Genomic DNA, 26968 nt, shown 5'->3' with positions numbered 1-26968 from the left:
CTCTTCAGTAAGAAGTTCAGCAGATACCTCTTGGCATCTGTTCACTGCATGGCATCCAAGACGTTCCCAACTCAAGATAAATGGGGAAAGATGAATAGCTGTGCTTGTGGCTTTCAAGACAGGTTTCACATTCTGCTGCCTAATTTCATGTCTGCGTGATCCTAATTAACTAATTTGTGAATCATTAGTGGAAATGGCTATGCATCTAGCCCCCTGAAGACAGAATGCAAATCTATTTTACCTGGTGGAATCCATATGCCTGCATATGATTTATGGAATCTGCCAACTTTTATTGAATATATCTTGGAAAAAACTATACTGTGACTAAAACTTACAAAAACATGTACATTTTTATAGTGTTTAGAACTATGAAGTAATATCAGAAGCTGGTCTATCAATGTTTCCCATCTGGACCCACCAAGTCTTCCTTCCCACTGGCACCCAAGTTCCTGAGCCAAGCTGCCTCTGGCACAGGAAAGCACTATTTCCATTCAGTAGATCACAGAGATGAATGAATGACTGAAAGCCAGGAGCTGATGTTTGGTATGTCTTATTCCCATGATGCCCTGGAGGAGCTTGGATGTCTTCTAGAGGTCAACAGAATTCCTTAATTTAAGGAGTGACCCTGTAGAGCCAAGCCCTACTGAGAACAAACAAACACCCTACAATATTAAAAGAGACAAGTAACCTTATTTGTTAGTATGTGTATATTACATCCTGGGTCTAGTTTTTCAGAGGTTTCACTGCCTTAGTTGATCAAATGGGCCATTAAGTACTGACAGCACATTTCAGGCTTTCTACTGAGAATTGTTTAACTCATGGTGTGTAGTTGAATTTATGCTAACTTTACCAGTGCATGCTAGCCACTGGGAGGCCTATAGTGGTACAGTGTTGTATTAGTGATTTAGTACTGTTTTAACTCTGGGCAAGATCTTTGTTGGCAGAACTCATTTTCAAGTGAACAACCTGTGTCTCAGAGTTGTGTGGGAATACACAATGACTTTGTAAAGTATATGCTTTCTGTGCTGCTGACACTGTAGTCATAGGAAAACCAGATGCAGGCCATAAGATCATTCATGCCTACGATTTGAAAACAAATGACTCCTGTAGTCTTTCCAATCCTCACTTACCCTGTTCTTCCTCATTTTAGTATTATGAAGGAACACTCATCTGCTCAGCATCAAAAACAGAGTCCAGAGACCAGTTCCCTGATCACAAACAAGTTAGAACTGTTTCGTCAGCTTCCTTGGATGACTTTGGAAATCCCTGAATTCTTGTGTGTCCTCAGAGATGTGGACTTTGAAGACAGCCTCTGCTCCCTTTCCCTGTTGATCAAAGACCCATGGAGCACTACATTCCAAACAGGGTCAGTTTCTTGCGTTGAAATCTAGGAGGCAGATAGACATCCCACCTTCATCCCTCCTCAGGGCATATAGATGACGCTTCAGATGTGCTTAGCTGTACTCTTAGAATTAGGACTTCACCCGTTTATACTGTCTAAAGCCACAGGTCATAAAGGCTTAGCTCTTAAGGTGACTGATACACCCATGAAACAAGAGATTTTTGAACCAACATTTTTTTCCTCCCAGCTATTGACTCCCAGTCCCTTAAGTGTTTACTGAAGTACATGAAGCTAGCAGACATTTAATCTTAATGCCTTAAGACTCACATAAGGCATGTCCACTTCTGACCACTTATTCAGAAGTGTTGTGTGCTGTATCAAATGCCACCACCTGCTCATTTTATCTCTTGCTGAGTGCCGTTACTGCATGGGCATACCACTTTGAACCCCTTGTATGAGTCACCTTGAGTCTCTCGGGACCACTTCCCTAGTGCACACCACAGCATTGTTTTCTCAGCACTCACTTTCAAAATTTACCTCCAACATTCTCTGTTTCTTCTTTCACTAGCATTTTCAACCTGCTCACTGGTTTTGAATTTATCGGATATGACAGGCTTGTTAATATTCTTGAAATAACTGATGGTGAAGCAGACACTATGTGTCCGACAGTGTCAGCGGAAGCAAGTATGCCAGAAACTGAAGAGAGCCAGCCCTATGGCTATGAATACCCCCAAGGATGTGCTCAGAGTGTCAGAGTTTCTTTGTCTTTGAAATTCTAGGTTCTGATTTCAAAACCAAGATGCACACATTGGTTCTCAAGTAGACTTATTTTGATATGGAACTGAATTTTATTAATCACCCCAGAGCTGAATAATTCTATTTAAATACTTTTCTATGTTGAGACCATGTGGTAAATTCTAAAACCCGTCATACTTACTAACAGCCATGTTTATAATGGTTCTGCTTTTCAGGGTGATTCAAGCTTTGGCAGTTCTCAAAGGGTTAGGGGAAGTAAAATGAAGGACTTAAGACTCACATAAGGCATGTCCACTAAAATACACTGACATGTATTTTACTAGCCAAGGAGATGCTCCATGGGTAATGTAATAGGCTGAAAACAATGCATCCAAGAAATGTCTTTATTAAAAACCACCCTGCTTAACAGGCTCCAATAGGATGGCTTATGATGTCCATACAAGAGGGAGACAATCTCAGAAATTTGACAGCCCCTTAAGCACTCAAGGGAAGATTGAGCTGCTTGGAGATTGGTTCTGGTTCACTCTGAAGATGATTAGTATGGTCTTCACTTATTCCTATACAAAAGAAATAGAGGAAAAGTGCCCTCTACCAGTATAACTTCAGATTATAAAGCTCTTTACAGGTCAGTGTATAATTTGACCTTTATATCAAATGTCAAAACAGGTACATCCCTTTACCAAAGAGGAGAGGTAACCTGTTAACAGGTATGAGGGCAGAGACTCAAGCCCATGTCCTTTCTGTATCTAAAGCTTCTTCCACTCATTCTCCCAGTGGGAACAAGAGGGTCTTCTCCCACACACATCAGCCTCCATAGCCATCTTCTACCTGTTTCCCTAAAGAAATGTAGCAGATATTGAAAACTTTATGCCCAGAGTTAAAGCAATCACATCAGCTTTGTGTTTTCTCTGTAAAAAAATAAATTTCTTTAATAGTAGCTACACAAAAATTCCCCCAAATAAAGCAGGAAATATCCAAAGAAACTTAATAAGGATAGAGGCTACAGAGCCTCCTGCAGACCAAGTCAGAATGAAGGTCTCAATTAAACCTAGGAGTGCAGCTCACCCAGTTGGATGGATGAGAGTATACTTTAAATGCTATTAGACCTGGAAGTATCTCCATTTCATCTACATAAGCAACTGGGTTACAGATTGATGCTGCTGATGCCATAGTTATTATAAGCCGGCAAGCTGCAATCCCCCAGGAGAATAGGTGTCATAGAAGAAGGATTATTCTAATTATATTCACTTGTAAAATTGATTTGCAAAACCATTCATTTAACATTCACTTTATTTAAAAATAGGGTTATATGACCAGACAAATGCCAGGGATTCTTCATTTCAACTAAATCAGAAGCCTCCAATAAACGAAATGGTTTTTGTATTCATATTTTGGGAACAAAGATAAAAATGAGTTAATATAAAACTGAGATCTTATTTTCTAAAGCAAACGATTGCACTTTTAACTATCCCATTCTCCTATACTTCTTAACTATGAAAACCTAAAAATAGAAGACTATTTAGAGTAATAACTTCTCTAAGGACAAATACAATGCCGGCTTGGTCCAGCATTACCAGAGTGAGTCTTCTACAGAAAATAGAACATTGACCCACACTTAATAAAGCATCATAAATATTGGGTGAATGAAAAAATACACAAAAATTTACAAAATGATTGCTCAATCACTAAAAGATAGCAATCCAGGTTTGTTATTAATCAAGACAGAGTGACATCAAGCGCCGTAAATATCTGCAGTCTCCTGTTTCCCTGACCAGTCAGCAAAGTAACCAGACCACCCTCTACCCCGTCACTTTAATAGATATCTATAATATTTAGCTTGTGAGCACACTGCGATTTAGCCTTTTGCTTATGAACTACCAGGAGAGAGAGATAGAGATTTCCCAAGGCAAGCAGACTAGCAAGGTGAAATCTTATTGCTGAAAATACTTATGTGTTCTTTAAAAAGAGACTATACCAAAATTTTCTCCAGGACAAGGAAAACAAGGAATATTTTCCCTACTTGTCTAGTTTGTTTTTCTAGCAAATCACTCTGGACTGCTAAATGCTCTAAATGAGAAGTAAAACAGACTCTAACAAGGTGGTTCTCAACTCTTCTAACACGGCCACTCTTTAATGCAGTTCATGTTGCGGTGACCCCAACCACAAAGCTATTTTCTCTGCTACTTCATAACTGTAATTTTGCTACCTTTATGAATTGTTATGTAACTATCTGTGTTTTCTGGTGTCCTTAGGAAACCCCTGTGAAAGGACAATTCGATCCCCAGAGAGGTCGTGACCCGCAGATTGAGAATCACTTCTCTAACAATACATTAGATTTAAGGACACACCTTTAAACAAAATATCATGTTGAGTCTCTAGTTATTTATTCTGCACATCAGAGTGCTGAATGGTTACTCGGGAGAACTTCAGTCACTGACTTTGCACCTTCCTCCCAGCAGACCTACATCCATAGCCATGTGGACATCCCAGAAAATGCAATCAGCTAGGCAGGGCTGTCAAGGCAAAGCATGGCAGATGCAAAGTTTTAAAGTCTGCTCTTGCACTCACCTCTATGAAACAGTTTTAAAAGAAGAAAAGAATGACAAAAAAGGTTGTTCAAGCACAGTTATGAATCCAAGAACTGTGGTTGTGAGGATAATCAGGCTCTTAAACGTAACTGATTCAAGAAGCTTGATCAATGGGGTGGGGAAACCACAAATAATGGTAGAATATAGCTATTCATAGCATGCATGATACCTTGTAAAACACTTCCTGTATATATTTGATTCACACATTAATTAGTCCAGTGACACACAGCTACTGTAACCCTCATCTTAGAGATCTGAGAACCCAGTCCCAGAGAGATAACGACTGACTCCAAGTGCTCAACTTGACCTTTGGTCTACTGATTCAAAATTGCTTCTTTCTTCCCCCCGCACCGCCCCAGTTCTACCAATGAGTTGGGTGAGTGAGTCATTGCAAATGCCACCTACAACATGAAACTGGGTGCAAAGCAAAGCTGTGTAAGGGTGTGTCACAAACTTCATAGCATATCAATCTCAAGAGTAAATTTTTCTGCTGTGCTGGAGGTGTGTCTTTCCTATTTTCTAATTTATTTTCTATTAGTCTCTTATACCAGGTGCTTTTTGTTTGCATTTTTTCTTTTTAAGAAGAACAGCTACATTGGCTTATAAAGTGCTAGCATTGTGTGTGTGCGTGCGTGTGTGTTATACAAAATCTTATTCTGTAAACTATCCTGAATTCTATTAGCTACATCAAAAGTACTGGGGTAACTGCATTAGGCTCCCTATAGCTCTCCTCTTGGCTCTTGAATTAGAAAGATAAGCACACTTGCTCTTTCTTTGTCTTTATCTGACACACCCAGTATTTTATCTCTCATAAAAAGCAATACCGAAATGCATCCTTCATATATTCTGGGAGGGACTATATCAAAAGAAACAGTTACTAGTTTGGGGGGAGAATTATCTCTCTTCTCTATTCATGGTTAGTTCTGTCCTCCAAATTCTAGCTTGAACTTCAGAAATGGATTTCCTTGTGCTGTTTACACTGGCTCCTCACTGTAAGTGTGTCCTCAACTCCCTGGTATTCCAAGACTTGTGAAATGACTCATGATAATGGCAACTGCAGTAGGAAGCTGGTCGCCTCCATGTTTCTAGAGACCCCAGACTCTGATGACTACTTTAGGGTAGGTGCCTGCTTCTCCTCCTTGCCACACATACATCAGTGCAGAGTTGTTTGCTCACCACCTTCTCCATACTTTTCAGAAAGCCCAAAGTTACAGAAAATCTAAAACTTTGAGGCATCTGTGTTTAAAAAAACAGCAAACATGCAAACAAAAAACATTTTGCACATACTTTTTATGATCCTTCAAAGAAATAGTCCATATTAGACTCTCACTTTGTTTGAGTGTGTTTGTGTATGTGTGTGTGTATTCATGTGTGTGAGCAGGTTCACCTGCACCTGTGTGCGAGTGCACACACACACGTAGAACTACCTGTTGTTCGTCAATTCTCTTGTGAGTGCCAAAGTTATGTTTTAAGTTTTAATTGCTATGACTGAAAGATCCATAAAAAAAGTCTCTGACCTGTAAGCCACTTTCTAAGGCCACATACTTCCCGAAATACTGGAGGCTGTTGTCAAAAAAGATAACAAGCCACAAGTTTTCACTCCCCTAAACTAGTTGGTTTGACCCACCTGCACTGGATGTGCTTGATCACATGTAGATGAGAGGTACATAGGCAGGAAGTATATCAGGATATGTGCTTCCCCTGATTAGGAAATATGTAGGCTTATATGTTTCCCGATGTAAGGAATGTAAGCTTCTGCAAAATGTGACTCGTCACCATTCTCTGGGAACCCCATGAATGGACCTGGCCAGAGTCCATCATCCTGGACAGTTTTTAGTTAATGCTTGCTTCAAATTTGTCTCAAAATCATGTAGTGGTCTTATCCTTGCCCAGGGGTATTGACAGTCTTTATCTTGCTTTTTAAGACAGGGTCTCTCACTGGCCCAACACTCAGCAAGTAGGCTATAATGGATAGCTTGCAAGCACAAGAGATCCACACATCTCTTCCACTCTGGAGTTAGAATTGCAAATGAGCACTACCCACTACCAGGCCCTACCCACTACTAGGCCCAGATTTAACAATAATAAAAAGAGTGGGCTCTAGAGATCAAATTCAGGTTCTGCTGCTAGCAAGGCATGCACTTACCAGGTGAGCTATCTCCCTAGTCTTCAGCCTTTCACTCCTGAAGCAAACAGTTAGAATCCAGCTTTGATAGTTGCAGAGTAGACAGCAGGCTTAACTTGGGTTTGGAAAGGCAGTACAGAAGAAGGAAGAGCTAAGTGGAAGGTTTTCATTATACCTTTACAGGTAACTACTGTGTGCTTGCCAGTAGCACTCATATTGTGTGTATACAAAGTGCATAGCGTGCCTTATGGGGCCACATGCTGTTGAGAGCTCTCAATTCTAAACTCCTTTTGGTTAAAGGAAATAAGATACAGAAGACTCTTGTTGGCATCTGAGAGGTCTTCTTTTTTTCCTTTTACTTTGTTGTACTTCTTTGGATCCAGATGTTTCTGAGGGGGCCTCACTGAGTTTTAGTTGCTTGCATGAATGTGGGTGGGAAGTTAACTAGAGCAGAGGCAACCAATGGATTAGTGGATACACCAAGGAAGAAAATGACACCCGTTTCTCCCAGCCACCATTGACTGTCTATAGTCCCACAATGGAATGTTGAGGGGACAATTCTTGTATAGATCTTATACAGATAACCCCAGCTGTTTTGCTGTGTGGCTGCCTCTAAAGGTCATTTCTGCAAAACTATGGGATAATTCCCTAGAGATAAAAGTCCAAAAGTGAGCAAATATAGTCTTATTCAAGGTCCCCTGAAGTGACAAGGGCAGTCAGTTTCCTGATACTAATGAGTCCCCAAACTTTGCCTTTGCATGTAAACAGAGAAACACAAAGGTCTCATCTTAAAAATTAAATTAGCATAGTCTGCCATTCTCCTGTTCTGTCCTCCCAAATTCTCTTGCAGGAAATGGGAAGAAACATGGAGAAACTTCAGACAGCTGTCCCTACTGAGTGTCCCCAAAGAGCTCTATGCAGCTTCAGGGTACAAATATTTCCCACCCAGCTCCCTGGGTCAGGGCTTCACACAGTGCCACATCTACCATCCTCTCTGTGTCCTGTTAATCCCTCATCGTACTTGCATTTGCCTGGAAATGGCATCTTGTTCCCATGCTGTCTATCTCAGAACCCAGCTGGGTGACAGTGAAGTTCTGCCACTGTTACCTACAGTTAGTGACAGACACCTGAGTGTTCACTGTGATCAGCTCAGAACCGCAGCTGTCTGGCAGAATAGGAAAGAGAATCACTTGTGAGATTCCTCAGTTGCATCACCCCTGCCTAAAAGAAGGGAAAGTCAGAAAGCAACAACTTTGCAGAACAAAAGCCATATCCTCAGCTCTAGCAGCCTGTTGTGAAAGACCATCCTCTGAGGCAAGGAAATGCCCTCTTGGGGCATTCAGCTGTGCTGGCTTACAAAATATCAACCCAGCCAGGCTAGTTGTCTGTTTACAGTCCTTCAGGGAGGATGTGAAGAGTCTCAGGCCCCTCCCTGGAACATTGATCTGCTTTCCCCACCTGTTGTATGTAACCTTACCTTAATTGCATGTGGCCTAAGGAAGATTGTGGGGGTGGGCACACCATATATGCAGCAATGGGGGTTCCTGTTACAGGGTTTTTGATCCCACTGTGTGAAAGGCACCTTCTGATTGGTTTACTAAAGAACTGAATGGGCAATAGCTAGGCAGGAGAGGATAAGCAGGACTTTCTGGAGAACTCTGGGAGGAATCAGAGGTGGGGAGAATTCACCAATGAGACATGGGAAAGTTAGATGTACAGTATGGAGGAGAAGTAAAGAGCCACATGGTAGGGCATAGATTAATATAAACAGGTTAATTTAAGTTTTAAGAGCTAGTTGGGAACAAGCCTAAGCTAAGACCAAGTTCTTATGATTAATAAGAAATCTCCTTGTCATTATTTAGGATGTGGTGATCCCAAGAATTCAAACTACAGAAGCCTTCATCTTTGCTGGGTAAAGAATTTTCAGGTGTGGCCTGTTGGGGAAACACATCCATACCATGGTAAGTAACCTTCATCTATTCTCTGTAAGGAAGTCCAATAGACTCATTGGTTTCCCCCAGAATAAATGTGGATGAAGTTGTGTTTCAGTTTGTAATTGGGACCTTGGAAGAAGGGGTAGACATTGCTTACATCTGTGTTCCCCTAGGAAGAAATTTTAGCAGCACAGCCTCCTCCTCAACATGAACAAATCAGTGAGACCCTCTTGCCTGTGACTGATCGCCAGAGGAGTGAGGAGGATCACATCTGTGCTGCCGAGAAGATCGCACATCTGAGGGACTTCAGTGAGTGAGTCTTACTCTCCCCACCCATGTTTATGAGGCAAGCTTCATATTCACATTCTCCCAGTGTAAAGGAATGACTTCACTCCATTTCATCTCTGTGTTATAAAGGGAAATGGATCCTTTGCCAGCTCTTTCCTCAAGTCACAGAGTTTCCTGTAAGCACTGAAAATGTCTTTTTCCAAAATATACCATTCCTGTTGTACTTGCAACAAGTCTAATAGGTATCTAGTACCATCGGGCAGCCAATTTGGGACATTGCTTGATAAATGAAAATTTTAAATCAAAGTAGATATATTATTTAAAGGAATCTTTTGTGAGCATCATACTGTGTGTATAGAAAGATGATGCCCCAAGACTGGACCTCATATTTTCTCACCCTCACAACAGGGTTCAAAATATTCAACTGGGAAACCTCCAGTTTGTTTCTCGTGGTTAGACGGGTGAGGCAGAAATGCTCCATTTCTAGAACTAGAGAACAGATCTTCCACTGTTCTGTAAAGGATGCCTTTGGATGAGGTCATTTGCTAATAAAGGCATCATAGCCCAAAGTTACTTTAGTATAAAATAATCCAAAGTCAAATCTATTGACCTGGCTGTTTACTGTTCTGGTTAAAACTGCAGAAATTCTTCCATGGATAGAAACCTGTGTCTCTCTACATACTTTAGATGTGAGAAGAACAGCTATGTCTTGGGTGACCAAGAGGTGAGTTTTTGAGTCAGGGGTAAAGGGGTATGTTAAAAAGGAGTTCAGAACAGGTTTGCCTCTTCCCTGAAGAATAATGTGCTCTCTGTTCATGAAAATTGAGTTAGCTTTGACCTTGTCTATCACACGTCTACCTCTTGCTTCAATACGAAAGAACTGAACTCATGGTGTCAATGACTATAGCCATTGAAACTGCATGGAAACCCTACTCAATAGCTAGAAGTGATTTAAGAAAACACTCTTCAGGCCATGCAGATGAGGTGTTGGCTTGAAGTACAATTATGTTTATCACTGGAAGGGACCATGAGTAGAAATCTCAGCTATCAGATTCCCTCACTACGGCCAAACCATAGGACATCATGTGGCTGCCTAGAGTATTCTGCTGACTTACTCTCCAGGGAAGATGCTACAGTACTAGGTGAGGGTGTTAGGTGTGCAGGTATGCTCTGTACTTACAGCATTGCCTAAATACCATTCATTTCATACAGAGAAAGTTATGTCTGCTGTCTCAGAGTCAGACAGAAAGCCCGTGATTCTCATTCTACTTTATCACACTTGCTCTTAATTACCACAACTCAAAAACAATCCTTTCTTGACAGTTTTGAAATCTAAAAGGCTCTGAAAATGTACAACTGCTATGCAAAGGGAAACCTGACTTGCAATACCATGGAGTTATTTGTAATTTTTATAATGTTTGACTATAGGATGCTTCCCCAAAACTTTCTGGGGAGCATTATCCATTGTATAATACAGGAGTTTATAAACTTTTCCACTTGTGACCCATCTCAACTGAGAAACTGCTCTGTGACCGCAGTTTATAAATATGTAAAGTAGGAATACAAAGCAAACATTTGCTGATGATAAATCATGAAGAAATTTATTTTAAAACAATTCTTTGGTACACATTATTTTACCAATGATTAAAGATGAAAGTAAAATTGCAAATTAATAAGATTTATTTTGTGCATAAATAATTCAATATAGGCTGGATAATTGTTTCTTCAGGTTGTAAGAGCATCTTCAATGTTTTTCTGGGTTAAACGCTATTTTTATTTTATGATCATCAATAGTGAGGACACTACTTCACATAAGTATATAGTACAAAAGGCAGGTGTACTTTTAGGGCCTTTTCAGAAATTACTCAAAATTCTGTTCAAATCCCAAGCCAACTTTTTATATAAAATGGAAGTCGGCAATTCAAACAGCAAAAGCAATTTTTAAAATCAAACATTCTAATGATGGAGTCCAAAGATATGCTAATTTATACATATTGAGGGATGACTATAGGAAAATACTGAAAGCCTTTGTTTTCCTTAGTTAAGCAATTATGTTTCTATAAGAAGAAAAAACTGTGCATGTACAGTAAAAACTGAAACTCACAACACAGTCCTCTCAAATCTGAGCTAAGATATTCCAAGCAGCATCCAAGCAGTGCCCATTGCAGTCTTAACGGAGTAATGGGAGTACAGTGGTCATGTGGTATGATCACTGAAGTCCTGTGACACAGCCAAATCAAAGCCAGTACTACCAGAAGCTCCTTGGATTCATTAGACATTGGATTTTAATTAATCTTTGTTCACTGTAAGTTCAGAAACCTTGAACTATTGCCAAAATTTGTGTCTCCTGCATTCAGTTATGTGACCCAACATGGGGTCATGTATTCACATTTCTTGGATAAAGTCTGAGATAATCTGAATTCTGAAACATAGCTTGGCCTAGGTGTTTTGATAAGTAGAAGGCATACACTATTGAGCCCAGTCCTTTCAGGCATGGTAGACAGACTGGCCTCTAAAGGTAGCCACACTGTGTTCCCCAGAACATGGGTTAGATGGCAAAAGAAACTTCATAGACATTAATTACAAACGATAGGTCTAAGTGGAGAAATTATCCTGGATTGTCCCTTAGGACCCATTAGCTATTAAAAGCAGAGGACTTTCTCCAGTAGGGGTCAGAAAGACGGCAGAAGGGAAGCAGGAGATTCTAAGCAAGAAACAGCCTTCATCACCTTTGGAAGGACCACATAGAAAGAGAAGGGCTGCAAGCCTCCTCCAGGAGCCAACTGTTCCCTTTCTGATACCATCAGCTAACTGTGCCATGGCTGGCAGAGAGAGAACATTGCTTTTAGATGGCCCATTTGGCTATGAGTCCTAACAAGTGTAGATTCTTCTTGAGAACCACCAGACAGCTGCCCATGTGGCATGATTTCAGCCTTGTAAGACTGTAAACATGCCACATTAGGCTTCCAGCCTATTTTAATTGCTACTGTTTTAGTGCACTAAGTGCATTGCTATTTGTTTTTACAGTAACAGAACCAATCCCCAAGATAAGCCTGTTTCCACCTTCAGAACGTAGCCTCTTGGCATCACTCCCCTCCTGGGTCCTAGCCTACGTGCCTGATCCCAGTCAGGCTGTTCTCTTCCCTGGCTCCCCCACACAATGTGGTCTGTGTTTTCACGTTTGTCATTGATACTCTGCTCCCCAAACCTCCTGCTCACCCATCTGCCTTTGTAGCCTGCCATCCTCCCCCCATTAGCCTACCCTTACCCAAACCAGTGACCACTTCTCTCCTGAAACCTGATTAAACCTTGCCTCATCCTTCGCTTCGAGATGCTTCCCTTCTCCCCAGGAGAATTAAAACTCAAGAAGGAGGAAGATCTCGTTTTATGCCACCCCATAGGCTCTCTAAGGCCCGCCATTACACGTGCTGAACCATGGAAGACTAGTCACTTGGGGAAGGAGTGAGTCACGCAAACCAGCCCAAGAGTGCAAGGCAGTGAAGCATGGAGTCAGGCAGGACACAGCAGCCAGCACAGGCCAAGTTTCCAGTGTTTCTACTGAAAATAACCCCTCCTAGTCACTGGGACTTGCAGTTCTCAAAGTTCTTCTAAATACATTACCTCATATGATTTGTACCAAAAACCCATGAGATAAACAGGGCAGGTATTTGAATCAAGTCTTTGAATTCTCATATAAAGAACTGGAGTTGACCTTGACACTTTCCTATGTCACCTTTTGCTTATTCTCCACTTTACTACCATCTTCTGTCCCCTCTGTCCCCTCTCACTGTCCCCTTTCTCCCTCTGTTTTCATGACACACATATTTCATTACTTATTATTACTTCCCTGCTTTTATAGATGAAAAACCAGAGTCCCCCAAATTTAGGAGATTTTCCCAGGAACATAATCCACCACATGGACTTAGCTTCTCCCCATCATGCAGAACAACCAGGCAGCTCTGATGACCTATGCACAGCACACTGAGAGTGAGAAGCAAAAGGCTAGAGCCAGGCCATGGACAAACAACACCTCTGTGAAGTCTCAAAGGAATAGAATAGAGAACAATTGAGCAGGACATCTGACATCTTCCTCTGGCCTCAGTGGAGCATGGGCACACACACACACACACAGACACACACACACAGACACACACACACACACACACACACACACAGACACACACACACACACACACACACACACACACACACACACACACACACACACACACTGTATCTAGAGATCATTTTCTTCATAACAGAGTTTAGGCCTGGTAAGACAATGGAATTTTAAACACAATATCCTTTCATTCCAGAGTTAGAATAAACTGCTGCTAAAACTTGAAAATATTAGCTGGGAATTGGATTTTATTTTAGAAACATATAAGATGACTCTCCTGGAGCATGGGGGATCAGGAAGGTCAAATTGGGGGAAGAACAGAGAAGGAGAGCAAGAAAAGAGATACCTTAATAGAGGGAGCCATTATAGGTTTAAAGAGAATTCTGGCACTAGGGAAATCTCCAGGAATATACAAAGATGACTCCAACTAAGAATCTAAGCAACTGTGGAGAGGGTAGCTTAAATGTCCTTCCCTTATAATGAGATTGATGACTACCTTATATGCCATCATAGAGTCTTCATCCAGTAGCTGATGGAAGCAGAAGCAGAGATTAACAGCTAAGCACTAAGCCAAATTCCTGGAATCCAGTTGTAGAGATGAAGGAGTGATGAGCAAAAGGATCAAGACCAGGCTGGGGAAACCAACAGAAACAGCTGACCTGAGCAACTGGGAGCTCATGGACCTCAGTCTGACAGCTGGGGAACAAATTTAGGACAGAACCAGGCCCCCTGAACGTGGGTATTAGTTGGGAGGCCTGGGTAGTCTATGAGGCCTCTGGCAGTGGAACCAGTATTTATCTCTAGTGCATGAATGGGCTTTTGGAGCCCATTCCCTATGGAGGGTCACTCTCTCAGCCTAGATACAGAGGGGAGAGCCTAGGCCCTGCCCCAAATGATTTTCCCCCATGGGAGGCCTCACCCTCCCTGAGGTGTAGATGGGGGTGGGATGGGGAGACGGTGGGGGAAATGGGAGGACAGGAGGGAGAGGGAACTGGGATTGGTATGTAAAATAAGAATGCTTTTACTTTAAATAAAAATTAATTAAAAAATAAAATGATGACTCTCCTTACTCTGGCCTCTTCCTACAGGAGTTCTCATCTGAAGGAAAAGGTCTAGGATATGGAGACATATATTTTTGTCATGTCTAAAAACATACCAGAATCATGAGAGTGGAGACTGAGGTAGATTCACAAAACAAGGGCATTCCAATCTATGATTTGGAGGCATATCTTGCCATCTGACCATCAATTTCTTTATTTTATAAAAGAAATCCTTGTACTTGCTTTGTTTATATGTCAGAAGAAGTTATGAAATGAATGGGAATTGAAATTACAGCATTAGAAAAATCTCTACGGTGAACCACGTGTGCTTGTATGTAAGATGGACTTCTACCCCGTCTACTGCAGTAGGCAGCGTGGGAAACCCTTCCCATGTCCAAACCACAACTCCTCTTCCAGGAACCCCTGTTGATCCTGGTGGCTTCCCATTCCCTAGACAGGAAGTTTAGAGGCTTGGCTGTGCTATCTGTCCCTTCACTCATGGTAATGTAAGACTGACCAGTTCTTTTCAAAATGTAAAGCTGTTCAAAACTCATGGATGATTTTTCCAATTGTTTCTGAAAATAGAGTAAAACCCTGATGTTCCCCCTTCCTGTCTGTGCTTGCCCGCTCATACTGTACAAGACACTCACACTTCCCCTTCTGCAAGTCTTTTTCCATGCTGCCCTCGCCTCCAACTGTAGCCCCAAGAGTTATTTGTTCAAGTCCTCATAACAGCCATTCAGGAAGCACTGGCCCAAGTCCTATGGCAGGGAAACCCATACTTTCCCTCAGAGCACTTATTATTGTGCAAAATTAAACATTAGTTAAATCTCTCCCCACCTCCCATGAGTAAAGTTCCTGACGGCAGTGGTTATTTTGACTCCAACTTGAGGCTTTAGTTTTTAAAAGAAATTAGTAATTAAATCAGGCTTGGAATACTGTCCTTGCTTTCTATAAGTTAAAACTATTATTGAAAGAGGAGGAGAGGGAGTCAGCCAAACACCTGGCAGGTGGTAGGGATCGACTTGGTGCATTTGTATTTACTATATCTTTTACTCATCCACAAATTGTACTAGATAGCATTAGTCTCCCTTGGCTGACATACCAAACCATGATGGAGTAGCTAGTTTACACTGTAGTAACATAGGCAAGGGTTACAAGCAAAATATAAATCTGCCACTCAGTAGATCATACAGGAGTCATTCAATCATTCAATGCAAAGATCACAGCCTCCCTGGGCATCCTATTGCCAACATCACAGCAGAATTTGACAGAACCCCCATACCAAAATGGGGAAAGCAGAAACAGACAAAAAACTTTCGCCAACATCCATATTTCTTGAACCTAAATGTTTATTCCCCACCACCACCACTTTCCATTTGGAACTTTATCAGACAAAGTTGTGGGATAGTGCCACTCTATGCTTACGATATGTTTGCTTATGGAAGCTGCTTAGTTGCTATTTTCATCTTTTATCTTAGTTTTGAAAAATGTAATTACTCTGACAATGTAATCCCAGCACAGAGATAAGCATGCACACCTGGTGTTCCTTGAGGTTGTTGTTGCCAGCACTCTTCACTTTAGGGGTGTTACAAACACAGTGGCTTGGAGAGAGTTTAGTGTAAAATATGATGAGCCCACACTAAGTATGAGAAAGCTTGGGAGCCTCTTTGAGAAGATGAGGAAGTCCTCAGGGCTGACGTGAGGATCCAAACCAAAATTTAGAACTTTGGACTGAAGTGGTGTTTCTTCATAGCTTTCCCAGTAAGGGCACAGACACTAACTAGTAAGAGTCAATAGTTGAGTAGGCAGTGCTCAGAAGCTAAGATCACTAGTTGCTCCTCCAGAGGAACTAGGTTTGGCTCCATCACCCTCGTGGCAGCTCACAACTGTTTGTAACTCCGGGAAATCTGACACCCTCTTCTGGCTTCATTAGGCAATGCATATACACGATGTACATACATACACACAGACACTCATACACATAAAATAAAAACAAATAAATAAATCTCTAAAAAAAAAAAAGTACTAACAATTGAGGAGTAACTCAGGGACCATGAAGACCTAGGTATGAACAAGACCTTCAGCATGTTGCTTAACCAAACCTACCCTCCGGTTCCTCATTTGTAAGACAAACAAAGACAGAGGTATCAGGAAGGTTCAGTCAGTCAAGCCCTTGCTCTACAAGTGTGAGGATTGAAGTTCAGTCCTCAGAACCCATGTAGAGATGTTGGGTGATGCATGCCATGCCAGCACTGCAGAAGCAGAAACAGGATATCTTGGCTACTGACCCTCAGTCTGGTCTAACTGGAGAGCTTCAGTGGAATGAGACACCCTATCTAAAATGAGGTAGGTGGATTTCTTCACAACGACACTAAAGATTGTCTTCTAGCCTCCACAAACCTGAACACATACCTGTACTCACATGTGCACAGGGGTACATAAAAATGTAAGTAAAATGGACAAAGAAACACACCAGCTAATTCACAGTATTGTGGCCACTGAAGGAGACATTCTGCAGCCTGATCTGCCTTTGCCACATAGTAACCCTTGAGTCATGTTAATGATTAGAATATTATCAGACTCAGAAGGTAGGAGGGACAGAGATAACAATATCCCCGAGGGCCAGCCTCAAAGGGAGCTTCAGACAGCTGCCCTAGTCACTTATAAAACACATGGACTTGAATGTAAGTCAAACAACAGTAAATCCTCTGTTAATTCATAGTGTAATTAAATTTCTGGCAGAATACTGTACTTTGTAATACAGCTTATTGTTCTTCCAAACTATAATCCAAGAAGCAAATTATATCTGAGCTTTCTAAAGTATCTGGTCCATAAAAGAATCTATACCAGTTCTTAGCATAAAATTCTATTCTGTGGAGAAAGCAACTGTGCCTACATCACACGCAGAGTCCATGAAGTCAAAAGGATACTCATGTTTAGAGTCCTTGTATTAAAAAAAAAAAAAAAGACTCAGGGGAAGAATAGAAGATAACAAGAATGGAGATACCATAATAGAGGGAGACATTTTAGGTTTACAGAGAAATCAGGCACTAGGGAAAGGTTTGGAGATTTACAAAGATGACACCAGCTAACAATCTAAGCAACAGAGGAGAGGCTACATTAAATGTCTTCCCCTGATAATGAGATTGATGACTGACTTATATGCCACCTGATAGCCCTCATCCAGCAGCTGGTGGAAGTAGAAGCTGACACCCACAACTAATCACTGAACTGAACTGGAATCCAGATGCAGAGAAGGACTAGTAAAGAGCAAAGGGGTCCAGACCAGGCTGGTGAAACCCACAGAAACAGCTGATCTGAACATCGGGGGAACTCTTGCTCCGTAGACTGATAGCTGGGATACCAGCATGGGGCTGATCCAGACCCCAGGAACATGGGTTTCAGTGAGAAAACCTCAGAAATCTATGGGACCTCCTGTAGTTGTTCAGTACTTATCCCTAGCACAGGTGTGGACTTTGGGTGCCCAATCCACATAGAGGAATACTCCCTGAGCCAAGACACATGGAGGTGGGCCTAGGCCCTATCCCAAAGGATAAGATAGACTCTGATGACACCCTATGGAAGGCCTCACCATCCAGGGGGAGCAGAAAGGATATGTGATAGGTAGGGTTTTAGTTGGGGGGTGGTGGTGGTAGGGGAGAATGGAAGGGACAAGGGAACTGGGATTGTCATGTCAAACAATCTTGTTTCTAATTCAAATAAAAAATAAAAAATAATATATGTAAATACATAGTGCTTGTAAATAGACTCAAAATTTGCTTTTCTACTGGGCACAAAATAAATTTTTAATAAAATGTGTGACTTGCAAAACAAAAAAAAAAAAGGAAGACTCAACATTATGTAATCTAATGTAATGGTCTGAGTCTTGTCCTTTGTGTATCTGTGAATAAAGTTTTACTGGAACACATCCATACTTGATCATTTGTGTGCACTTATGACAAGGATTGTTTGGCCCACAAAGCCTACCTTATTTACTATGTGACTTTTACTGAGAAAAAAAAAAACAAAAAAGTGAACAACAACAACAACAAAAAGTTTATGATCTCCTGTTATAGAAGGGGGGATTGAAAACCTTTAAAATGTGAAACTTTAGTACTAGAGTTTCTTCTTAGGACCAGCCCCATTGGGGGAAATGCGAAGCTTAACCATACTCATGAAGTATAAGGTAAAAAATGCCCCTACCCACCAATATAAGGTGAATGACAGAACCTTAAAGGTTAGAGGTGATTGAGCTTCCAGTGCGAGGTCCGTTTGTGTCAATGGGCATTTCCCTTCCCCTCCCAGGATATGGGATTCTGCACATTGGTGTGTAGATAAGACTCACATGGGCTTTGTCTTCATTCTTGGTTGGTGTTGCTCTGGGTCCTTGCCCTGATGCCTCCTCTGCAGCTGCTTTCTGGGTGACATTCTGAGGCTCCAGCTTTGCTAGTGCTTGGCTATTGGTGGATTTTGCAGCCTGAGCTTTCCTGCAGAGAAACAATGGGAAATGATCAAAACATTCTTCAACAGGAACAGGCCTCCCCAAGCAGATGTCTACAATCAAACCATGTGAAAAACAGCAGCAGCTTGCTTGTTATTGTGCTTATCATCTAGTAGGTCTTTGACTAGAACTTTCTTCATAACAACCATCTCAGGTTATTCTTGCATTATAATAAAAAGCTCAAAAAATACTATAATTTACCCAAGACCACATAATGGTTTTGTCAGGATTTGAACCCAGGTTACCCAGCTCCTGACTCAGCTAGGCTGCCAGTAGTACATGCTGCCTTCATGTGACCACTCAAAGACTATCCCCTGCATCACTGTATGCTCATTTATAGTTTTAACATCAGGAGAATTGGAGTGGGACACTATTAGCTTTGGGGCACTGAAGTTAGGTCCATGCATCTGTTCCAACTTCAGCTCACCAGCTCACAGTGGGGCTGCCCAGAACTAGAAGAGGGTACCCAGCCAAGGTGATAATCACCTGCCTCGTTCTAAGTCACTTACATGTCCAGTTGATTATGTCAATTTCCCATGAAAATTTCACTGCCCCTAGAAGGTTCAGATTACTATGCCTAGCCTTCAGAGACCTTAGACCATCAACCCACATCTTCTGGGGTTCACCTGGTGTACCTTAAGCACTCAAAAGGTTTCACCACTTCCCATAGAGCTGTTCAAAAAAAAGTTGAGGAATCTTGATCATGCCCTCTACTTGAATTTGTCTCCCAACCTTCCATAGCTGGGTACCCATCTCTTCCTTCAAGGCTCAACTCAGATTTCCCTTCTTCTATGCTTCCATCTGTTTATACCTTAACCAAGTCTCCCTCTGGGTACAGTCTGCATTGCAATAGCTGCTTGTGTATCTTGCCTTGTTTCCATCCCAGGCTGGAATGAGTTCTGATTCGCTTTGCATTCCTGGTGCCTGGCATAGGGCAGACACCTGCAGACCCTGTCATGCAACTGCCCACAGCTGGTTCAGTTCTCCTAAAGGCACCTGACCCTTGGCTGCCTCCTGTGGTGCTGCTGCAGGAAGATGCTAATAGGGCAGTGGTGGAGGAGCAGGAGCCAGCATGCTCATGCAAATCAGCACTGATGTCTGTCAGAGCCATGAAGCAGTTGTTTGGCAGCATTGCAGGTAAGAAGGGAACTGCTGGAAGCTCAAGTGATCTTCCTAGGAAGATCCAAGTGATTCTTCCCACCCTCAAATGTCCCCGTGCTCTCCTACCAGAAGCTGTGAGCAAGAGGTATCTCTGCAGTGTGTTGTTGAATTGAAATGCCCCAACAAGCTCATGTGTCTGCATACTCCGTCACTAGCTGATGGTGCTAACTGGGAATGTTGTAGAACTTTTAGATTCACTGGAGGGAGGGAGTCATTAGGGGCTGGCCTTAATGTTTTATACTCCAGCCCCACTTTCTGCTCACCCTGCTGTCTGACTACGGGTATAACATGATGAGATTCCTGCCACCATGCCTTCCTGGCCATGATGGACTCTATCCCTTTTTGATTTTGAGACAAAGAAACCTTGTCTCAAAACTCAACTTCCTTGAGTTGCTTTTGTCAAGTATTCTGTCACAGCAATGAAAAGAAGGAACGAATGCACACAGCCTTTTGAAATGCAGCCAGTCTCTGGCTGGGGTGTGGCTCTCCTACCTGAGCGTTGAGTCCTGCACTGTTCTCAAATGCTCCCTCTCAGCCAGTATCTCATCACACAGCAAGTCGTAGGGTTTGTCTAGATGGTGTTCGCCCATCACCCAAACCCACACCTCCTTATCAGCGCCCAGCTTCCAATGCACAGATTTGCCATTCTCTGCAAACAAAACAAAATTTGGCATATTATTGAATAAATTATGCATGGCATATTATGTGTCCCAATCACTTTAGTCTGGGGAGGGGGTTTGGTAAAACAAACACTTCCAACCTGCAACAGTAATGCTAGGGGCTGTGAGGGTTTCTTTACAAATATAATGGGCCTTGTACCTGTCAGATGCTGAGAGAGGATTCCGTGATGTGCCTTATCCTTTAGGGTAAGAGTGAACTACCATCAAGTTCCACCTCTTCAGACTAAGTATTTCCCCATTACCCAGAATCGAGCAGCTGTTCAAGCATTTGGTGTCTCCACTACCATTAAAGGACCTGAAAAGGATGCATTTTAGAGTGAGACTGGTTTCATTCAAATATTAGCTGTGCTACCTACCAGCTAGGTGACGTAGAAAAATTCATGTCTTTAAAACTTGCTATCCTCATGGGTTTCAGTGAGGAAACCTTGGAAATCTACAGGACCTCCTGTAACAGAGCAGTACTTATCTTTAGCGTAAGTATGGACTTTGGGAGCCCAATCCACATAGAGGAATACTCCCTGAGCCAAGACAACAGGGATGGGCCTAGGCCCTAATCCAAAGGATACAATAGACTCAGATGACCCCCTATGGAAGGCCTCACCCTCCAGGGGAAGCAGAAAGGATATGTGATAGGTAGGGTTTTAGTTGAGGAGAGGTGGTAAGGGAGGAGGGGAGGGAGATGGAACTGGGATTGTCATGTAAAGCAACACTGTTTCTAATTCAAATAAAAAAAATCTGCAAAAAAAAAAAAAAAACCAAAAAAACTTGCTATCCTCATCTGCCAAATGGGAATGCTAATATCCATTGCAATGACAGCTGTGCAGAATAGGCATGTGAAGGATGCCCTTGTCTCTGCCACACAATAGGAGTTCAACAGAGGTTAACTGCTGTCACGAGCCAGCCTATCATTTACTTATGGGGCTGCTTGGAGATTCACACCAGCATGTGAGAAGATAATACTACCTGGGTAGTATGACACTTGGTGAAGCTACTTAAATAACCCTTGTTTACAATTGGTCCTGGGGTTTGTATTACATCTAGTTTCAAGCTCCAGAAATGAAACCAGATGGGAGCTTGGTCCCTGAGACCAGGAAAATGTGATTAGGAGAAACCAAGAAAGACAGTTCCTGAAGTAAAGGGACAGATCTGGGCTCTTCTCAGGTCACTGTGGGTCAAAGTTAGGTCTAGCCAATACCCTCAAACCAGCCAAGGGTGCTGAGTGTGTGAATGAGATGTAGCATATGCCGATCCAGGCTGTATTCCTTGGAAATCCACACTGGGGCTGCCTCTGGTCTTAGGCTAAGCAATTCAAGCATTCATGTACTATTGGCCCATTTCAGAGTGCTGTCTCAGTTTGCTTTACAAAAGCAGGCTGTCAAACTTGAGCTCCATTTTCTGCTCATCTCCAGATAAATGATCTCATCCCACAGTTTCAGGGAGTTCTAAAACACACTGAGCAGAGTGGGGCAGATTTGTGCAATCTTCACCAAGGACCTAAAGTCAGAAGGAACTGCCCTGACCCTGTTGTCATAGCAAGAGACACAGTGGGGGTGGAACACAGGTAGAAGGAGAGATCCCGAGCGCTCTTCTGGGGGTAGACTCTGGGGTCAGCCTTTACCGGTCTTGCAGTTTCAGCACATGTCAAATGTTTCATTAACTCTAGAAAGCTGTCATACCGCATAAAACTGGCCACACTCCTGAGGCCATCCATAAACTTTTTATTATGCTCATCTCTTAACCATCACTTAAGTAACTCTCTGCTAATATTTTGGACAACAGGAGGCTGAAACCTAGAACAGACCATGATTGGATGCCAAGAGAGGCAGACTCAGAGCCCAGAGATTTACTGCTCAGCAGTGACACCATATGAATGTTCCCCAAACAATTTTCATAAAGTCTGCAGTCTGCAGGTGGCAGTGATGACTCTGGAGAAGGTCTTGCACTAGGGTGGCACAGACAAAACCTAGGAGTGTAGGTGAGCAGTGGAGAATATGCAGGAACTGAAAGTAGTAGAAAGACAAAAAGAAAACAGAAAACTGAAGAGAGTTGGGAGCACCGTGGCCAAAAAGAAACACTGGCAAATAATAAAAGGATTAGATTCAAAATGTCACATATAGCAGGTGCTCAGAGTCCTCTCCAGTGAGTAGCCTGTATTCTGCCGCCACATCTCCAGAATCCCTTGAGTAAGTACATAAAGCAAATGAGATTGAGACTGGCCAGGTGGCCTTGGAAATTACCTTACACGTATCACTGAAATCACTGGAATAGCCGGGCTCACAGAGAGAAGGAAGCCGAGAAGAGAACCTTGGAGAAACACGTGCTTCATTGGAAGCAGGGAAAAAGAATGCAAATTACTTATAAATAATATGCAAGTGGAGAATTCTGATTCCCCGGATAACTAAGTGGGGTAGAAGATGACTGGGAAAGTGCACAGCCATGCAGAGGAGAGGAGAGAGAAGGATGGCATTAAATGATGCTGAGGGAACAGCAAATGCTGGGGATACAGAATGGTGAGAACTGGCTTAGGCAACAGGTGTGTCAGTGAAGTCTGTCAGTGAAGAGAAAAGCTGTTTGTTCAGCACACATTTCCACAATGTCTGTACATTCAAGCACTACTCTAGGGGCATTGGGAACAGAGAGAACAGTGTAAGAGCAAAGCTGCCTGAGAGAGAGAGAGACAGAGAGAGACAGAGACAGAGACAGAAACAGATCCTCAAATTGAGGAACAGGACAGGGCTTATACCTGGGCTGGGCTCAACTTTAGGCACAACCATAAAATCAGGCATGGTGGTTCATGCCTGTACTCCCAGCACTTGGGAGGCAGAGGCAGGAAGATCAGTTCAGTGACATCCTTGGCTATTTAGGGAGTTGAAATTCAGCCTGTGATATGTGGAGCCTGGTAACTAAAAGAGGAGGAGAAGGAAGAAAAAAAGAAAAGCAGAGAACAGGCATACACAGAGCCATGTAGCCCCTAACACACCTCTTGAAAGGAAAGGCATAAACTTAGGAATTCTGAATGTGATGTGCAGAGTATCTCTTTCACAGTCTAACACTACCTGGTCATTCTGGATTTTCCATCTACCTCACCTTGAAATTATATGTACTTCTAAATGTGAACACAGGGAGGAAGGGAGTTTGCATGGTACTTCACATAATTAAAGGTCTTTTGCTTCTCTAGTCTTTTAACTGTGACTATACAACCACAGGTCTCTTTATGATTGCTATCTCAGGGGCTCTTACCAAATTATTCTAAAACCAGCTTTTCTAGATAAGTGGGTCCATCTTGCTCGGGGACTACATCATAAAGAACTGCCAAGCAGAGACCTGTCGTCACATCTGGTTCTTCAGAGAAGTGTTTCCTATGAAGTAAGAGATTTTTTCCCTACATGCAGACCCTCTAATGAGACAGTGTTGTAAAATGTCCCATAAAATGGAGTGGCATATCTCTTTATTGGGGAAATGGCCAGACTATTCCAGTCTTATATTCTTACATGTTACAACATAACACTGTTGTATTTACTGCTTCCTATGCAATGGGTCCAGCAGGATACAAAGTTCCCATGACAAGTCAGGGATGCATTACAATAACTCCTTCCTGGAACATTGGTAGATGCTCGTACTAATCATTACATAGGCTATTCCTAACCCTACTTTATTGTGAGTCCATTGAGCTCCATTGAGTTCCACTGAGCTCCAACAAAAGCATTTCCTCAAGATAATAATTCAGTACTGGTCTGTGTGCCTTCCTGAAGTCGGGCTCCTACGACAGTACTAGATAGCCAACAATACTGAGATTCTACACACTATCACCCCAGAGGTCCCTGGAATATCTTTCACCACTCTGCCCTCTCTTCTAAGAACCCTCATCCCCAAGTAAAACAAAATGATGAGCATCAGCTGCCAGTGACACCTGAGTCCTCATGGTATGGCCATTGTCCCTTCTGACTGGTGGATGCCTGTGCCATAGTCATCTTTATACACTACTCTAGGCCATTCCTAACCATACTTTGTTGTGAGGCCCTGACAGCTCAGAAAAGGAACTTCTACATAATACAGCCACTGTATTCTGAAAGGGGAATCCAAAACTGATCTGTAACAGCAAAACCTGTATTTAAAGAATATTTCTGATAGGATCCAAATTGAAACAGTGGGAGTGAAAAGAGAGCCAATAGAATGCTGGATAAGCTGGGTTCACCCACGTCAAGATGAATATAGTGTTCTTTCTCGTCTCATAGGATGAGATGGGGGTATGAACAGGTCAAATATGTCTCCATGTTCATTTTAATGAAGGCCAAGGCCAATTTCTATTAAGTCTTCCTCAAATTACTTGTATTTCCCCCTTATAATTTCTAATTCTGCTAGATGAGCTGGAGTTATTAACACCAAAGTCATTTCAATTTAATAAAATCATATACATATTTTAGAGAACAAAGAACAGAGAGAAAGTTGGGTGACACGCCTGACACCACAGTCCCAGGAAGCAACTGGTGGACAGATGAGTAAGACTTCCAATCAAAAGAGTGGACAGAGGCAGGAAATGAGGAAGGGAGAGTGTGGGACTTCAGGGCAGCGATTGGGATGGGAAATGCAGCGATTGCCTGGAAGACACACAGTCCCAGGTAGCTCAGAGTTAGACAGACAAGATGTTGTCTGGTCAACCCCGTATTTAACTAGACTGGAATTCAAATGCTGGTTCCAGCTCTGATTGATACAAATTGCATCTGTCCATTTCTTTCTTTATTTGCAAAGTAAAGAGGACAACACTGACATCACAAAAATTAAATGAAACAGTTTATAAGTAAGCTTAAGCCTGCTACACTGTAACAGACCACTATGCTGGTGGGGGATCTCCATAGGACAGAAAGGGCAAAGTGCAATCTATAAGATTTAGTGACTGGGGATAGGTAAGGGTCAGACAGGAGTCACAATATCTCCCTGCCATTTGGCTTTAGTGACTAGGAAGAGAGCAGAGCCACCATCATGACAGAGTGGCAGGCAGGACCAGGGGTTGATGAGGAACCATAGGAAATCTTGGGAAGAATTTTCCTTCTGACAAGCTTGCAGGGCTCAGGGGCCATCTGAACAGAAGTTCTCATGTGGTAATGACAATCAGATCAAAGCTTGGTGAAAAGTCTCCTGGCAATATGGGTTTGAGTCATTTCTGAGTAAAGGAAAAAGGATTCAACTATTTGTATAGCTGACGTTTCCAGAGACCTGCTCGCTGCATTCCACCTCTGCTCTGTGGAACTATGCTTCCTGGAAACAGAAGACTAGCTAGAGGAACGTGCCTGTGGAAACAATAAGAGTCCAGCAAACGGAGATGAATCCAATACTTAGTCACTGTTCTATAGCTGTGAAGAGACACTATGACCAAGGCAACTCTTACAAAAGAAACTGTTTAATTGGGCCCTTGCTTAGTTTCTCAGGGGTAGTCTATTTTCATGGTGGGTGGCATGGCAGGGCATTCGTGGTGTTGGAACAGTAGCTGAGAGCTACATTGTGGATCCATAGGCAGATAAGGTAGGGTGGGGTGGGGGGTGATGCTGGGACTGGCTTGGGCCCTTGAAACTTCATAGCCCATGCTAGTTATACATCTCCTCCAGCAAGGAATGCAGGGATGGGATTGGGGAGAGGGAGAGGATGAGGGAAATGGAAGAGGGAAAGGGAGAGGTTTGAAAAAGAGTGAAGAGGGACCATGGGTCTTTTATTATATAACCTCAGAAGTCAGCCTTCGTACTGAGCACAGTAATCCTTTCAAACAGTTATATTCCCTGGTGACTAACCCTTCAAATCTATGTGCCTATGGCAGCCATTCTCATTCAAACCACTGCGTGTCTCAAGCACATGTATCTCAAAGGCAGATGAGGACACACCACCCCAGCCACCAGATCCTTGCCTGGGCTTCATTAGGAGCCAATATAAAAAGGCACAGGGGAACCATGTCTTCTGTTCGTGTTAATGTGACAAAGCACACAGGGAAAGTGTCAACTTCTGTTTTAGATATGGGCAAGGCATCTTTAGAACTGCTCCTAAACCCCAGTTAAACTCGCCATGTATCACATTTGTTAATAGTACCAATTTAGGGAGGATCCAAATCAGGATCTGTTCCAACTGTCAATGACCAGCTGTTTGCCCAAAGCAAGTGAGTTAATGCCTGAGCTTCACTTTCCTCCTCCATGAAATGTAAACAGTACTTCATGTTGCAGGCCTGGCTGCTATTATTTAGTGCGGTGGTCGACGCAAGCACTCAGCTTAGAGTCTGAATGAGACGGCCAGCATGAAACACACTTCCTATGGGGACTCTAGGGCAGAGAGCAGTACTGTCCAAACGGGGACCACATTCATAAGGATGACTTTTCTAATATTCTAAACACCCAAAAAACGGATGAAATTAACTCAAATAATGTATCCAAGCCAAGACACCCAATAG

At 42.5% G+C, this 26968-nt stretch overlaps 1 protein-coding gene across 1 annotated transcript in view; it reads right to left on the bottom strand.

The window, feature by feature from the left end:
* Nucleotides 1-26968, bottom strand: part of Sh2d4a (SH2 domain containing 4A) — a 60000-nt gene that overhangs the window by 24884 nt on the left and 8148 nt on the right. The window contains exons 3-4 of the mRNA XM_027388895.2: nucleotides 20351-20507; nucleotides 18542-18683 (exon numbers count right to left, since the gene is read on the bottom strand). Coding sequence (XP_027244696.1) covers nucleotides 18542-18683; nucleotides 20351-20507 — 299 coding nt within the window. The remainder of the gene's footprint in view (nucleotides 1-18541; nucleotides 18684-20350; nucleotides 20508-26968) is intronic.

Source organism: Cricetulus griseus (assembly GCF_003668045.3).
Source record: "Cricetulus griseus strain 17A/GY chromosome 1 unlocalized genomic scaffold, alternate assembly CriGri-PICRH-1.0 chr1_0, whole genome shotgun sequence".
Classification (NCBI taxonomy): Eukaryota; Metazoa; Chordata; class Mammalia; order Rodentia; family Cricetidae; genus Cricetulus; species Cricetulus griseus.
Note: the sequence above shows the minus strand (reverse complement) of the source record. Positions and strands in the feature narration are given on the sequence as shown.